Source organism: Trichoderma breve, assembly GCF_028502605.1.
Source record: "Trichoderma breve strain T069 chromosome 7 map unlocalized scaffold00007, whole genome shotgun sequence".
Classification (NCBI taxonomy): domain Eukaryota; kingdom Fungi; phylum Ascomycota; class Sordariomycetes; order Hypocreales; family Hypocreaceae; genus Trichoderma; species Trichoderma breve.
Window position 1 is genome coordinate 2,463,646 of NW_026611593.1, and position 17,165 is coordinate 2,480,810.

Genomic DNA, 17,165 nt, shown 5'->3' on the forward strand with positions numbered 1-17,165 from the left:
ACGTGTATACATAGGCCACCTGCCTTGCCCACCTCCTCGAATTGTTCTAGATGCCTCTTAGGGAACGTATCATTTACAGTAGCTTTCAGCCGCGAGAACAGGGGGTAGAAGGATGCCCCAGCCCCGTCTCGCTTGGAATCCTGCATGGCTTTGTCTCCTCTCTCTCTCTCTCGGCTGGCTTCGTATCACAATAATTGCTACATTTCTTGAATGCGCCTTGCTGATCCCTTACTATCAAGGAAGTCGTCTATACTATGAGCCCCGATTGCCAATATGGTGACCGACAAGCTACCCGTCAACATTTGCATGTGATGTTATGGGCTTCTTGAGTGGGTGTCATATCATACCTGTACCTGCGCATCATTCCATGTTTGTTCTGGTAAGTCTTGAAACTTACCCTGGCAAAATTGGCTGCTAAGTCTACCTAGAAAATGGCTTTGCGGAGATATGGGATCTGCGGGATGAGCATTAAGCGAGCTCGAGTTGGTTCCCCGACGCCAGGGATCCGCAACCGCAAAAGCGTGGAAACTGCTGTTGGTTGCTCTGTTGGTTGCTCTGTTGGTTGCTCTGTTGGTCGTCCTTCTGTCTCGATGTAGTAAAGGCAGCACCCTGCAATAGCACGACATTACAAGTGCTATTGGGACTTTTGCATGCTGCAGGCATCAGGTTTCAGCCTTACTCAACTCGTTAGCCCCGCTTGACCGGCGATTGCCATCATTCTCTCTTCTACCCATTTCTCTCTCCTCTTCTAATTCTCACGGGATTAGAAAAGTAGTAGATTGTTCTGATTCCCTGTTGTGTCTTCACCCCCAAATTCGCACCAGAAGCGAAGTAAAGGCCATGAAAGCTTGATCCGTGACGGCCCCAAGTTCACCATGTTAGTCGAAGAGCACCAGGACACGGCCACCGGTCCGGACACGACAGAGACCAGCAATTTCAACTTTACCTTTGAAACCCCTTCCACGAAAGAACCACTCAGTAATACCATCTTCCAAGTGCCCAAAAGTGATACGCACTATCAAGCCGTGGAACAAGGTGAAGAACGAAACTACCTTGGCGAGGTAACATCTCATTCATCTAAATGGACAAAGAACGTAGACTTCAAATGGAGCATATTCCAAAAGCATCTCTAACCTAGAATAGAGGGTTTAACTTCATTAGAAGTCGATTTACGAGGCGAAAGACCCAGATCTATTCACAACCGGGAGCTAAACATGACCATCTCAACGAAGCAGAACCTGATGGGAATTATCATAACGCCATTTACCAGACTGAAACTGAGCGGCGGTGGCGGCGGTGCCTTCTCTCAAAGCTGTCAGCCTTTGCGACATGGAAATGGGAAATGCTGGCTTTATTCACCAGCATCTTATGCATGGCTGCCATCATAGGCATCTTGGCCGCGATGAACGATCAACGGACAACCTCTTGGCGAGTTGGATCCATCACCATCAACGCGGCAATAAATATCCTTTCGACATTATCCAGCATGACACTTGGGTTTGCAGTACCTGCATGTTTTGATCAAGAGAAGTGGCGATACTTGAAACAGACCAAGAGGCATCGACTTCAGCACTTTACTCTACTCGATCGGGGCTCTGGTGGACCAGTTGGTGCTATCAGAGTTATATGGTCAATCAGATGGGGTTTAACGGCATTAGCATCTGTCATTATTATTCTGGACGTTTTCACCGGCTTCTTGATCCAACAATCGGTCAAAATCGGATCCGCTTCCGAATATATAAGCAACAACAATTCGCCCGCGTTTTATACTTATACTGAAAGCCTTGGTAAACTTGTTCATGTTATAACCGAAAATGGCATGTATACCTCCATTTTCTTTTGATTATCTTTGTCTTTCTTTCTGCTCCCTTATAAAAGAAACATCCATCAGGAAAATATTCTGACTGGGCTAAGAGCTAATAAGTTGTTCTCATAATTAGCGCAGTCGACCCTGGGGTTTTCCATGCAAGCCTCCATCTTTCGAGGGCTTTCAGAAACTAATTGGTCGAAGTCGTACACTTGTGGCTCTAATTGCACTTGGCCTGCCAGCCAGATAGTCCTGGGATTCGACAGTGTTTGCAGCAATGTAACAGCCCAAACAGCCAACATTTCACAGATAGCAAATTGGAACCGCGTCGCTTTTGGGGCGGTAAACCTAACAACCCCTGGTGGTATTGTATTCCCATATACGTGGATGGTTGGAGCGGCCGACGGCAGTGTCACTGCAGCGTCCCTAAGGACCATGACATTGGGGGCTGAAGCCACGGCTGCCAACGGCTCCTTCATGCACGTTGCTTTTCTCAGTGATTCATATTTTGGGCGATATTACATAGACCATATTGCCGTCACTGAGCCCGCTATGCCGGACATTATTGAATGTACCTTCAGCCTGGTTGCTTGGAACTATTCGCTCGTCACTTCGGATGAGAAAAATCTCCACATTGGATCGCGAGTATTGATCCCACTTAGTGATGGTGTTTACCAGGGCCAATCGGTCAACAATCCTCTCGACGTGACGGCCGCACACATCAACTACACTGCCGAGGGCCATGACTTTTTTGTCAGCATGGATGAAGTTGAACCTCTGCAGGTTTTTTTCGCCTCCCCAGCTTTCGAGGGTAGTGTTGATTACGGTGTCGGCAATCTTATTGATCATTACGCCGGGGTTGGCGTATTACCAGCATTTATGAACGCAAGTTTCACTGATGTGATGGACCGAGTCGCGAGAAGTATGACCGACAGCCTTCAGCAGAGCGCGGCGCAACGCGCGTACGGCCTCATGCAGGTTGATTTCAGCTACTTTCGCGTATACTGGGCGTGGGTTTCTCTGCCCGTTGCGTTACAATTCTTAGCGATAGTGCTTCTCATATGTACCATTATCCGTAACGAGGAAGCCGGTGAAGAGGGTCAAGTGCCTATGTGGAAGTCGTCAAGAACAGTGCTTCTATTTCACCACTTTAATGAGGAGAACGATTTGTTATGCGATGTTCAGGACTTGAAGGAGCTTGAGACTATGGAGAAGACAATGGAAACAAGGCTGGGCTACTAATATCTTCAAAACACACCAGTGAGATTATGGACTTTATGTTGTGAGGTGCAAGTGTGAATACATATATTTTTCATAGCTACCTTGGGCATCTGAGCAAATCTTTTACTGTAATGATCGGGCAGGCATACTATACAGTATAGTATTCTCATTTCTGTATGTCAATAGACGTCTTAGATGTGGTCACTTGTACCCAGACACGTTAGCTCAAGCAAGAACACCGCGGCTCAGGATGGTTTAGTTGAAGCAGCATGACTTCAGGAATATTCAGACAAATTCCGATTACGAAGATATTGGAGAAGTTTTCGAGGGCAAATTTCAGGAATCACATATGTTTGTACAAGGAGACGACTTGGAGGGCCTAAAACTCGCACAGTCTCTGAGACAACTACTAACATGTACGTAGTGGCCGAAGATGGCTCCTTGATTTATGTCATTTGGATTAAACCCATCGGACAACTAAGCTCGTCTACTTACATGAGGCTTTCGTCAGATTGGCCTAAAACGTGGACATAGATAGCTGCTCAATTCCAATTTGGACAAGATTGTACAACGCCAACAAGATTTAGTGTTGAAGAAACATCATCTGGCACAAATGTCCATAGGCCTCTCAAAATCACATATTGGGCATCAAATTGCGTCATTAGCTGATACGCGACATGTATGGCTGAGTCTATGCCCAATTAATGCCTACAGCCTTGGTTCTCCATGCACGCGGATGCATATGGTATAATCCAATCGCATGCCCTCAATTGATATCCGTTATCATAAACCCTTTTAACCGCAGGAAGAGGGATTCGAAAAAAGCCCGACCTCTTCAGAATTAGGCATCTATGAACTTCCCGTTCAAATTGGTATTTTATCACGATATTGAGCGCCTACAATTTAATTTCACTATAACAACAACTTTCATCGTCAATATGGTGGCAGACAAACTGTCTCAGCCAACTAGCAGAGACGAATTCGAGATTGCAATCGTCTGTACAAGGGCACTCGAATATGATGCTGTCTGTTTTCTCTTGGATGGTTTTTGGGACATGGATGGTGACCCATTCGGCAGAGCCCGGGGTGATCTAAACACCTACACCACAGGATACATGGGCAAATATAATATTGTTGTGGTGCTCCTCTGCAATTCAGGCAAAGCCAACGCAGCTAGTACATCAGCTAGTCTTCGTTCGAGTTATCCTTGCATTGAACTCCTACTTCTTACCGGAATATGCGAGGGCGTCCCAGATGCAAATGAGGAAGAATTGCTTCTTGGCGATGTAATCATCAGCGAAACAGTCATCCAGTATGATCTCAGCAGCCCGTTTCATCATGCACTTAAGAGAAGAAGCACTCTTGAGGATCGTCAAGGGCGCGCGAACAACAATATCCGAAAGTTTATCGCCAATTTTAAAACCGAGATGGGACTACAGCGCCTAGAGGAGAAGGCAACATTGCATCTAGAGCAGATCCAGAGTCTTGTTTCGGAGGCGAAGTATCGACAAAGACACAAAGGGGCAACATACATGTACCCTGGTTTTGAAACCGATATTCTCTTCGAGTCAACTCATTGCCACAGACATTACAATTCATCACAATGTGTGTGTGCCGATTACAACCCAGAAGAGGACTTGCATGCAGTGTGTGATGAAGCCAGAAATTTGGACTGTGAACAGACTGGTTGCGGACTCAGAACTTTGAAACATCGAGATCGTCTACACCAAAAGAGCCTGCTGGAGTTGAAGGCCGCACAAATTCCGTCCATATTTTTCGGACGCTTTGGTTCCGGCGACACGGCCTTCAACTCAGGTGTCCACCGCGACTCCCTGGCTAAAACACACGGCATCATCGCTTTTGAGATGGAAGGCGCTGGAATCTGGGACGAGCTGCCATGCATCATTGTCAAGGGTGTGAGTGATTATGGAGATGGTCACAAGACAAGAAAATGGGCAGAGTGGCAAAACTTCGCCGCCGCAACTTCTGCGTCGGTTGCAAGGGCTTTAATTGAGCGCTACCCCCAGACTGATAAATCGCCTGTCACAGAGCTGAAGGCCGATCAAGTGCATTCTCAGCTCCAAGAGAACAGAACTTGTCTAGATGCATTGTTTATCACAAACCCTGAGGATGATAAGCAGCGTATCGAAGACACAAAGGGAGGGTTGCTTCTGGATGCATATATCTGGATCATACGCAACGAGGAGTTCGTACAGTGGCTCGACGACCCTGAAACTCGTCTACTGTGGATCAAGGGCGATCCGGGCAAAGGAAAAACAATGCTACTATGCGGCATTATTAACGAGCTAAAGACGACGAGCTCCAGAGGCAACATCTATTACTTTCTCTGCCAAGCGACAGATAACCGCCTTAACAATGCTTCGGCGATACTACGTGGCTTGTTGCATATGATGGTTGTCCAGTACCCGGCACTTATCTCTTATATCAGACATGAGTACGACAAGTCAGGAAAGTCAGCATTTGAAGGTGTCAATTCCTGGATCATCCTATCACGGATATTTGAACAGATGCTCAAGGATGATTTATTAAAATCGAGGGAGCCAATCTTTATTATCGATGCGCTAGACGAGTGTGTGGTGGATTCCACACAATTCCTTGAAATCATAGTGAGATTGTCGACATCATCCTCTCAGGCGAAATGGCTCGTATCAAGTCGCAATGAGGCAGATATTCAAGAGTCGCTGGCAACCGCAGAGAACAAATCGACTGTAAGCCTCGAGCTTAATGCAGAATCTGTGTCAAATGCTATATCTACCTACATTCGACATAAAGTGCAGCTTCTAGCCAACAGGAAGGGTTATAAACAACCTACAAGAGAAAAGATCGAGAGATATCTCTCTAATAATGCAAACGGAACTTTTCTCTGGGTTGCATTAGTATGCGATCTCTTAAAGAAAGCACCACGATCTGATCCTCTCCCAAAATCGGCAGATTTCCCTCCAGGGCTTAATCAACTCTATGAAAGGATGATAAGTAGAGTATGTGATCCAAGTATATCAGATATCAGCAGAAAGGTTATAGCAATCGCTACAGTCGCCTACCGGCCTCTTACCAATGAAGAGCTTGTTCCTCTAATCAACAATGGCCGTCATGAGCAAACAATGTTGCCCTCCGAGTATGACTGGGAAGATGTACTAGGCCACTGTGGCTCCTTTTTAACCATGAAAAGGGGCACTATATACTTCGTCCATCAATCTGCTAAAGACTTTCTCGTCAAAGAAGGGAGCCATTGGTTATTCCCAAACGGCACTGAATATGTTCACAGAGAGATCTTCAAGGTGTCTATTATTTTTATGAGAAACACTTTAAGAAAGGACATGTATAATCTGATCGATCCAGCATTTTCGATAGATAATCTCTCACAGCATAACTTGGGCGACGATTTACTTATTCCTATCAGATATGGCTGTGTATACTGGATTGATCATTTTGCACAATCTATATACAAAGGTACAACAGACATTCATGATTCTTTTAAGAGCCATAAATTGGTAGAGGAATTTCTCAAAGAAAAATATGTTTACTGGCTAGAGGCTTTGAGCCTTCTCAGAAGTATTTCCGACGGGATAGTGGGAATGCAACGACTAGAAAAATTGGTCGTAAGTTGTATATGAAGCATTGTGACTGGAAAACATCTTCTAAATCACTGCAACAGGCTGATTCCAAAGTATCAGGATTACTTGAGCTTGTCGGGGATGCTTGCAGATTTATCCAAACATTTGGCAATGGCATAGCAAACTACCCTCTACAAGTTTATGTGTCTGCCATAATCTTCAGTCCAACTCAAAGCATTACTCGTCGCCAATTTGAAAAAGCAGCTCCCAAATGGATTCAAACATTGCCTGCCGGTGAAGCCGAATGGGTTCCAATTTCGAGGACATACGAAACTGGTAAAAGGATCAGCTCGCTCGCTGTTTCTTGCTGCAGAACGTGGATAGCCTCTAGCTATGAAGATGCTGCTATAACTATATGGGAAACTTATAGTGGGAAAACATTTCGCGTCTTGAATGCGTCCCTAAACGATCTTCTTACGAAAAGGGGCAGAAATGCCTCTTATTTTTCTCCTTGGAATAGAGAGGAGCTGGTATCAAGTTATGAGTTTCCAGGCCATTATCAACTTGCGGTTTGGGACGTTACAACGGGTAAAGCGTTGCAGCAGCTTCGAATCGAGGATCACCTAGTAACATCTTCATTCCTGGGTTCAGCGCCTCACATACTTGGTTGTCTCTCCCGGAGGTTCACTTGGAAAGGTAATAAGCCTGGCCAAATTATCACTGCTTCAATCTGGAATACTGAAACAGGTCAAATAATCAAGAAGATCCAATTCGAAGATTGGGGCTCTCCGCGGTTAGCCTTTTGCACTTTCTCACCTAATGGCGACAATATAATAGCAGGGCATAGAGAGCCTTACGTCGACATCATCAACATGAATACTGCAAGCACCATGCATATTCTTACGGATACCATCGGGGTTTTTAATGGTATGAGATTTTCTCCGGATTGTTGTTCTCTGGCCCTTAAAAAAAAAATATCTTCGGGTGCATTATCACAACCAGACATCCACGTTTTTATGTTGTTAGATACGTCGTCAAGTGAGATTATATGGTCATTCCAAACCAAAGACTTCATTTATGACTTCACTTTTTCACCCGATGGAAAGCTACTAGCAATTGCTAGTTCCCAAGGAGTTGAGCTTCTTAGCACAATTTCCGGCAAGTGCTTGCGAAAGATCAGAATGTCAAGCTCCCTTTTGATATTTTCTTCTGATGGAAGCAAGATATTCAGTGCTGAGGATTCAGTGGTCAGCGTTATAGACATAGGCCAAGAAAGCTTCATAGACACAGGCCCAGACGATAACTCTCTTGGCAACAATATCATCGATGATTGCGAGGTTTCTCTGTCACCCAACGGCAGACTAATCGCATCAGCATTCACAAACAATCCAATTATAGAAGTAAGGGATATTAGCTCAACAAACTCGACTAAGTTCCTGAGAACACCAAAGTGCGTCGATGGCTACCCTCCGCAGCTCCTTTTCTCTCCTGATTCAAACATACTGGTTTGTATCTTCGACGACGGTTTCATGCTAGGGGATATTTCCTCTGAGCCTGCAAGAACTATCTTGACATGGGAAAACACCCCTGAGCCGGCAAGAACTAGTTTGGCATGGGAAGACACCCCGGATATCATGTTCTCGCATATTAAGTGCATATTTTCATTAGACAGTAAACGTTTAGCTACCACAGTCTCCTACGATGATGGCTACTATCCCTTGGAAGTTCAAATCTGGGATGCAGGCTCAGGAAAAAAACTTATGTGTTTGGAAAGGAGAAGCGAAGCGTTCGCATTCACCCATCTTTGTTTTTCGCCGGATAACAAGCGGCTAGCTATCTTATACTCGGATGAAGACTTCGCAATCAGGGCCGAAATCTGGGAGATTGCCTCAGAATCAGTCATTCAATCAATAGACTTGAGCTGGCGCGATTTGTATTACGATTTACATAATTGTTTTCAATCTTCAAATCTTAGCCCAGAGATTTGGAAGTTACTGAACAAAGAGATTGAGGAAAAAGATAAATACAGTCTGACGCTGGACTCATTCTATATACGCGAGGTGAACTACACTGAGAAAGGCCACCTAGTTCTTGATCTATCACACGAGTCGAGAAGAATAGATCAACTGGCGGGTATCCGACTTGCATTGCGAACGAGAGCGGACCCCGAGCTCACAAGCGAAATCAGCAGCATGATACGTTTCAGAAAAGCAAAATCCTACGAGTTAGATTCAGAGCAGACTTGGATCCGTTTCAATGGGAAAAGGTTCGTATGGATTCCTCCACAATACCGAAGCGGGACCGTATGTATTGAACGTAACTGCGTTACATTCCATCACCACGGAAGATACCTTTCAATCCTCCAGTTTTCCCACAGCGAACTAGTCAAACAAATATCTCCCTCACACACATCAATCATGGGAAACATGCCTTGTGTGCCCGATACAGAGGCATTTACATATCTACGTGAGCTAGGTGACGACTGGCATATCATGTACTGCGACATGAGTGAACCAGGTGATAAGACGATGTACAGGATAGAGGGTTCAGATAAACCAGATGATGAGATAATGTGTGAGATAGATAGTATTGGTGGGATCAAAGACACATCAGAAGAATCCGCACATGAGGACATCGTTGAGAATTATTCCGATTGGATGTGGACGGTACTTGGCCCTAGTGGGACGCGGAGAGCTCACAAAGAACTTAGATAGTTGGAATCTTGATTTCCATTTCATTGACTTATATTTGACGCCAATCTTCCCATTTTGCTCTACCGTGCAATCTTCAACGCCCTACATCCTAGCATTATCACCAAGCAATGCATGAATGCATGTTAAAGAGATATACTCATCTGAAGAATTGGCGAGTCCTAATTGGGGCTCTTGGATAATTGACAATAAGAGCCAAACATAATATTAACCAAGACTTTATCAACGGCATCCCATCACACAAATAGAAAAAGGAGACCAAAAGGGGCTGACCCCATCTCAACTCATCTCGCCTAACCAACACAGCCATATATTCATTTTACTATCATCAAACAATAAGAAATGCCGCAAAATGCAAACAAAACAAAAACAAAACACAAGCAAAAACAGATCCGACTGACTAATGCCTTCCCCCGCCTCATTCATTCATTCATTCATACGAGCCGCTTTTCTCCCTGGCCCCCCTCCTTCGTGATGCCAAAAATAACGCCGTCACTATGGATGCAACGTTCTGCCGCCGGGAAAAAAAATATTTTGAACAACTATCTTCGAAACCAAGATATGAGTAGTGAAATGCGCGTTGAATATTAATATGTAAAGACTGTAAACCCGCCCCCCCAAGAGAGTTGATGTTTTAACTATTAAAATTATGGACTGCGACTTGATTGCTGCTCGTCGTCGCCATCTAATAAATGTTCGTCTTCTTCGGCCGCCTCGGCCTTCTTCTGCTTTTTAGGCCGGAAAAACTCTCCAATTGTGTCGCTCAGACTCCGTGCTCTCCCCCTTGAGATTTTCGCGTCTGTGCTCGGCCCAGCATCTTCATGGCCTAGTGCTTGGGGTAGATTGTCGTCTGAGTAAGGAATGATGGGCTCTTCCGCGATGCGCTCGGGTATGAGGGCATCCTCGTCATCGCTATTGAAGAATAGACTCGCTCGAATGCTGGATCGTATGCGTCGTAGAGATGATGCAGTCGCCTCTGGGCTGTCGTTTTCCCGAAGTATGACATCCTTGACTGCTGTGGTGACTGTGGAAGAAAAAGGTGAGGGAGAAATAAATGGTCGTGATCGGTGGTTGGCCGATTTGGAACTATGTGCCGCCCGAGGTGTTACGGGTCGATCGGTGGAATGTGATGGAGTCACCTGAGGCTCCTTGAAAGATGAGAGAGGATGTGGTTGTACAGGCGTTGAACCCAATCCAGACCTTGTGAGGACGGATTCCGCTGATACGGTGCGGGTGCCTCGAGGGGGATCTGGGCTTACCCACAGGCCTTGCCATGGGTTATTTACAAGAACATGTGCTTCGTCGCCGCTGAGATGCGCTGGAGAGTGTGCTGATTCGAAATAATGCGTTGATGGAGGTTCAAGGGCGCCATGAGGCGAATCGGACTTGACTCTGTCGGCGAAACTCACTCGCGACATTCTACTAGATCGGCGAGAGGGTGTTTTAGGAGTCGGCATGCTGAGGCGCCGCTGATCATGCTGAGGTTGTGGAAGCGCAGAAGATGAGGCGGTACCGTCGTGCTGCATCAGCCCAATAGTTTCTTCGATGCCGTCAGTCTCGGAGAGCATGTCCTCGTCATCATCTCTGTGGTCTCTTCCACTAGTAATGAGAAAGACGCCAAAGAATGTGAGAAGACAGCCACCGACAAACTTGGCGGCCTGCTTCTTGTTCGTCTTTTCGAAATCGCGATACAACACTGCGCTGCCGATGATGACACACAGTGTGAACATGACGAACTGAATGGGGATGACTTGAGTCGAGTCGAAGCGAGATAGAGCCTTGTTGACATAGCGAATCTGCATAATGGCAGTCGATAGTAGGATAAATATGAGGGCATATGTTACAGGCGTTGTGAAAGCCCCAACAAAGCTGGTGGAGAGCATCGATGATACACCTTTGGTGGCCAAGGCCGTATATCCACCTGCAAGGTCCGAGTTAGTATGAGATCCATGTAAGTGGCAGCATGAACAACTCACCAAAGAGGCCGACAAGGCCGAGGTCAATCAGGATAGTGCGTTTTCCATATATTCTGCTAGCCCACATGAGCACGATGATGAGAAACGTCGTAACGCCAAGGTAGATTTCGAATTCCATCGTGGTAATTGCTCCCCAGACGTCGTGGGGATTCAGTTTCGTCTCCTCCTGATTCGCACTCAATACGACGGTGACAACGCCAGAAACAGCAATGACAACGCCCCAAAAATCGCGAACTCTAAACTTTTCGTGAAACATGGCGGGTGCAATGATGCAGTTGGACACCAGCGCAACGACTCCGAGAGGCGAGACGATGGAGGCCGGCGCAAAGCCATACGCTAGGAAATTGCCTGCTTCTCCCAACGTTATCAAGATCTGGCCGAGCCACCAGTATGGCGATTTTAGATAGTTTGAGGATGGCTTTTTGTCTGATTTGGTATTGGTATCGGAGCTCGCCGTCGTTGCGCTGGACTGAAACGAGGCCATCAGGGGCTCGTCTTCGGCGAAATCGTGCTCGTCGTCCGAGGGGTCATCGTACAGCCCTCTCTCGTGGCCGTTTCCGTTTGTACTTGAACGGCCATTTTGGTAATGATCTCCTGTATCGTCGCTGATGATGGTGCCGTAGACGCCGACCTGCGTGCTCCCATTGCTACTACTGCTATGCGCTCGCTTCAAGGCTGCCCGAGCCTCTTGTTTTAGCCTTTTGCGCTCCTTGTGCAGCCGTGTGTGCGCATATCTCTGGACGTTGAGAGCAAGTGCAATCAGCACGTTGCCGACAATGGCCGTGATGATGCCAATCAGGGACGACCACCGCTGCAGGGCATCTTCGTCGTCGTCTCGCCCCGGGCTGTCTCCGGCTCCCAGGCTGCTTGTGCTTGTCGCTGTCGGTGCTGTGAATACGCTCGTCCACGTCGGCAGAGTCGACTCTGTGAAATCTGGTCCCATCGTCGCCGCCAAGTGAGAATGTGTCTGAGGACGAAGCAAGGCGGCAAAGGGGGGGGGGACGAAGAAGCAAATGACGGTAGGATCGGAGATTGGTGGAGAAACGCGAAAGCGAAACTACACTCGCCAGAAGCCGCGGCAGATTGCCTGACAAGGTATCATCGGGGCGAAGAGCAGCGACAGTCGGAAGGGACGAGGATCATGATCTTTTTAACCAAGGCTGATGCAGAGGCTGAGCTGGACATGAATGAAGCAGTTCAAAAATGCGGTCCAACAGTCACGCATCATTATTGCTGTCGCGGGCTTGGCGCCGAATTTCCGCCTGCAGATGCAGATGACGGGAGGTACGTACCCCCACGCTATGTCATCACTGAAGACAAAATTTCTGAACGGTGCAAAAGTAACTGAGACAGTAGTAGAACAAAAGACAGCATAAAGAAGAGAGCTGTTGATTGATGTAAATTGACAACATAGTTATTTATATCTGTCTATGCTTAATTATTAGTTTATTTATAGTTAATCTTCCTGCCTCTTTCATATTAAGCTTGATTGTTACAAAGAGTGTTTAAATGTGCTTTCAATAACACCTTGGAAGCCGCCGAAAGGTTACATTCTACGCAGGGCGGTGACATTGATCAAGTACCCGTAGACGAGTCTTCCAAGCACACGCAGCTGCACCGCCACAGCCGTACCAGCCACGTCTTGAGTGCGTACATATGCACGCAATTTAGTGCTGTCAGGTACTTACAATGACGGACACTCCCGTTACATCATATGCCAAAATCCAAAAGCTGGGGCTAGCTCCTCAGGTCATGAGACTTCTCGCTGTGTCTCGATAAGACACTGTATCATCTTCTTATCACCATCACTCAACTTCTTCTTCATCTCCCTTACCTTTGTCTGTCTCAATCCTTATCTCATCCTCATCCCTCACAGACAAACATCGTCAATGTCCTCGGAATGCCCCGCGACGGCGATCCTCTAGACGTCTTTGTTCGATTCAAGCAGCACGTGGACTTGGCCTTTCACTCCCTCCTCCAACCCCACCAGCCACAATTGCCAGCAGACGCTCAATCTGATCTGTCAACCTCCAAATCACCGGATACGCCTATTTCTGACAGCTCTAACCAGCCAGCGCCCCTTGCTACGGTCACAATGGACAGCTTAGAGTCTCGCCCACCGGCTCTAGACACCGTCTCAGTCGCATCATGGGCTTATTCGCCAGCCAATTTGCGCCACCTCAGACAGCCCGTCCCGAATGACCTGCCACCGCAATGCGACTCGTCCGTCTTCACATTCGAGGATGCTTTTGAGGATTTGCTCGCCGTTTCTCAGGGACAGCCTCTGCCTGATATCAAGTCTAGGTATAAGCAGAGGCTGCTGCTGCGGCAAATGTTTTCCAATGGCGAGCCTACTTGGTTCTGGCTTCGAAGGCTAGAATCTCAAGGTTTGCTTAGACGACCCACTCGTGAAGAGCTGTACTTCCAACCTCGACATTTTGGAATATGGGGAGACGATGCCGAATCTGAATTCCCCAACTCAAATTGGAATGACTGGTCTAAGCTTCACGAAGAACTCGATCGGAAGGCAGCTGAAGTATGGAACAGTGTTGCTGCAAGTGAGCAATCTAATGGCCAGAACCAGACCAACGGCACCAGCTTCTTTGATGAAGTGCGCCAAACATTCAAGCAGCTAGATGATAGTTTCCATGGCCGTAATAAGTCACACCAAGACGACCATGGTGACCACCAGAAGCGTTTCCCCGATCACTTTGATGACCTCTTCTCCTCTCTTGGCTCGACCTTTGCAGAGGGCCACAAGACGTGGGACACTTTCGTCAAGAGCATCACGGACAACAAACCTGTGTCCACGGATAACTCATCCTCTCCATCATCCAGTACGAGTGAAGAAAAGGTATATGATAACGGAAATAAAGAGGTTGTAACAAGAGAAGAAAAGGTCAACAGCTTCGGCTACTTGACTACAACGGTGACGAAGAAGACATACGATAAGAATGGTAATGAAATTGGAACGGAAACACACTTTACTATGCGTCCGGCGGATCAGACGCAGAAAAATGAGGCGGGGAGAAATAATGATACCAATGCCATCGAGCGAGCAGACACAGATGCAGAAGAACCGCAGACGCAGGACAAGAAGTCGGGATGGTTTTGGAAATAATGGCCCTGCTTTACGTTTTCCTTTTTTTTCACATCTTCTCAGCTCAAAATTCGTAGTATATTTTCACTTGGGCGGAATCACCATTCTTGAACAAAAAGCACATAGCCTCAGCCAAATTGACATTTTTTGAACCCACTACCGTCTAAAAAAGAAATCTTCAAATCCGTTATAGCCCGTGAGAACAGAAAAACTTATAGCTCGTGAAAACAGAATAACCATGTACAACAAAGAAATGAATCATGCCATTGGATATTATAAATAGACACCCAACAATTACGCTTTTCCCCTTGATCCCGCCTTCTTCTTGCGCATCAGCCTCTTTCGCGCAATGAGCTTCTGCTGAATCGCCTCTTTTCCGTCTACCGGCTTCTTTTCTTGTTCTTTCTCCCCGTCGTCTTCCTTGGCGGGCTTCTTCACCTTGGGGCCCTTGTTCATGTTTCCCTTGTTCTTCTTGCCCTTTTGCTTCTTCTTTGACGCAGGGGCCTCTTCTTCCTCTTCTTCTTTCTCATCCTCAGAGGCATCAGCGGCGTCATTGTCCTTTGTCTTGGGCGCCCTAGAGGCGTTCTCGGCGTCTTGTCGTCGCTTGACGACCTGTGCGTTCTCAATGGCAAACTCAACAATCAAGCGCTGCTTCCTGCCATTGTTTCCGTCCAGCTCGAGACCGTTCAAGTATCTCAATCCCATCAAAGCCCAACGGTGAGACGTGTACTCAATGAAACCGTAGCCACGGCTCTTGCCAGCTCCACTGGCCTCAGACACCTTGGATCCCTTGTTGTCCTCAAACACAATCTTGGCTTGCTTGACAATACCCTTGCGCTTGAGCTTGCGGTCCTTCTCCTTGTCCTTGGCATCCTTGCCATCTCTAGCATTTTCCTCCTTGGAAAGCGGCTGTCGGCGTCCTTCCTTGACATCCTTGGCAAAGCCGACGACAGCTTTTCTAGCCAGCTCTTTCAAGTCCTTGGCACCAATATCGTTGGGAATGTTTCTAAGAGCAAGACGGGTCATGCTGATGTGCAACATGGGGTTCTTCTCCACAAGCTTCTTGCGCTGCGCCGCACTAGCCTGTCTCATCCGAACTTCAGCGTCGCTCAAGAGGCCGCGCAGAGGAGAGCCCGCGCCGAGCTGGCCTTCTGATAGGAGGTACAATCGGCGCTTGTCCTTTTGCCTTCGCGCGGCGAGAGAGTTCTCTGCCAAGTTGGCGGCCTCATTCTTGCCCACGGCTTGGGCCACTTGCAAGACTCGGCCATCGAGCGTGTATTTACCAGTAGGATCGGCGTTTTCATCTTGAAGAATAGAGTGCTTGACACCTCCCGCGGTCGGTTGTGTGCGGCGAGGAGCACCGATTAAGCAAGTCTTTGCGTCGGCAGCATCAACGAAGCAAACAAAGCCTGTGCCGGCCGGCCTTTCGGTGGCCTTATCCATGACAACTCTGGCATATCGAACACTGCCGAAGTGGCCAAAGAAAGATTTCAGCTGCTCATCTGTAGCCGTAAACGGCAGATTTCGGACAAAAACGGTGGCGGAATTGTCCGTCATCAGCTCACGCTTTGGCTTCTCGGCTTCCTTTTCCTCCTCATCCTCCTCCTCGTCCAACAGCTTCATGTCTTCGTCATCTTCATCCTCATCCTCGTCATCTTGCTCTTCGTCTTCGTCCTCTTCGTCTTCCATGTTTCCCATGTAGTTTTTCATAAAGTTTGCAAGATCTGATTGTAATTGGTCATCACGGTTCTTGACTTCGCCATCAGCACCAACTCCCTTATCCTTGGCAGTTGGTTTATCATCTTCATCTTCGGCCTCCTTGGCCTCCTTATTGTCGCCGTCTGTAGTTTGTTGCTTGTCCCAGGTCTGCTTATCAACAGCCCAGTCGACGGCCAAGGTTCGACCGTCAATGACTTTGCCGTTGACAGCTTCAAGAGCCTTTTCTGCGTTCGGGCGTCCCCTGAGTGTGACGAAACCGAAACCCTTCAATTTTCCCTTGTTTTGTGGCAGATCGGCAAATTTGACTTTGCCATAGCTGATGAATAGCTTTGAAAGCTGTTCAGATGTCTTGATGCTCCAAGGCAGATTTCGAATAATCAACTTGGTGGGTGGTGGCTGGTACGCTTCTCTACCTTTGCCCTGCTTCTTGCCTGCATCTTCTGAATCCGGATCGTCTTTTCTTTGTCTAGGTTCCGCGACTTCGATTCGAATGCGTCGGCCATCCCACTCTTTCTTGTCCAATGCCTCCTTGGCGTCTTTGGCGTCGTCGGCATCGGCAAACGAAACAAAGCCAAACCCTCTTGACTCCTTCGTTTTCTGATCAATAACTACAGTAGCATGCTTGACAGGAAAATATTGCGAGAAGAAGTCTGCAAGGCTCTCGTTCGTAACGTTGGGGGGCAATGACCGGACAAAGATGGATCGTCGATCGTCAGTCTTTGCTTTCTTGGGAGTTCGCGAAATTCCACCGTCTGGGTCCTGAGTTTTTGTGGCAGCAGAGGTTTCACCGTCTGACCTTCTGCGCTTGCGATCATTCGTAGGGGGCGCCATGGTGTTTGTTGCTGCGAAAACAATTGCAACAATACTTTGGCCGTGATGAAAACAAAGTCTGGGACAAAGTATCTCTGCTAAGAAAAAAAAAATCTGGAGCTTCAGCTATCAGCATTGTTATCTTATCGATTGACTTGTTTCGACGTTGGCGCTAGCCCAGATGTGGATGGCGGGGTACCAACACCACGTTATGCCAAAACGGGAGAATTGTTGATCGCTGTACCT

General features: G+C 47.3%; 5 protein-coding genes across 5 annotated transcripts; 3 read left to right on the plus strand and 2 right to left on the minus strand.

Annotated features, from left to right (window-relative positions):
- Positions 1–875: 875 nt before the first annotated feature.
- On the plus strand, positions 876–3,049 carry T069G_10956 (uncharacterized protein; the record flags this gene model as incomplete). Its single annotated transcript, XM_056178166.1, has 3 exons — positions 876–1,061; positions 1,271–1,787; positions 1,941–3,049. 3 exons carry the CDS (start codon positions 876–878, stop codon positions 3,047–3,049), a joined length of 1,812 nt encoding a protein of 603 aa, XP_056024456.1.
- Positions 3,050–3,966: 917 nt separating this feature from the next.
- Positions 3,967–6,019, plus strand: T069G_10957 (NACHT domain-containing protein; the record flags this gene model as incomplete). The annotated part of the gene is made up of 3 exons (XM_056178167.1): positions 3,967–4,633; positions 4,676–5,925; positions 5,981–6,019. 3 exons carry the CDS (start codon positions 3,967–3,969, stop codon positions 6,017–6,019), a joined length of 1,956 nt encoding a protein of 651 aa, XP_056024457.1.
- A 3,942-nt stretch (positions 6,020–9,961) lies between these two features.
- Positions 9,962–12,233, minus strand: T069G_10958 (magnesium transporter NIPA domain-containing protein; the record flags this gene model as incomplete). The annotated part of the gene is made up of 4 exons (XM_056178168.1): positions 9,962–10,338; positions 10,402–10,514; positions 10,578–11,235; positions 11,291–12,233. The coding sequence occupies 4 exons, from the start codon at positions 12,231–12,233 to the stop codon at positions 9,962–9,964; spliced, it is 2,091 nt and encodes a 696-aa protein (XP_056024458.1).
- Positions 12,234–13,190: 957 nt separating this feature from the next.
- Positions 13,191–14,411, plus strand: T069G_10959 (uncharacterized protein; the record flags this gene model as incomplete). Its single annotated transcript, XM_056178169.1, has 1 exon — positions 13,191–14,411. One exon carries the CDS (start codon positions 13,191–13,193, stop codon positions 14,409–14,411), a length of 1,221 nt encoding a protein of 406 aa, XP_056024459.1.
- Positions 14,412–14,684: 273 nt separating this feature from the next.
- On the minus strand, positions 14,685–16,940 carry T069G_10960 (RNA recognition motif domain-containing protein; the record flags this gene model as incomplete). Its single annotated transcript, XM_056178170.1, has 1 exon — positions 14,685–16,940. One exon carries the CDS (start codon positions 16,938–16,940, stop codon positions 14,685–14,687), a length of 2,256 nt encoding a protein of 751 aa, XP_056024460.1.
- Positions 16,941–17,165: the final 225 nt, after the last annotated feature.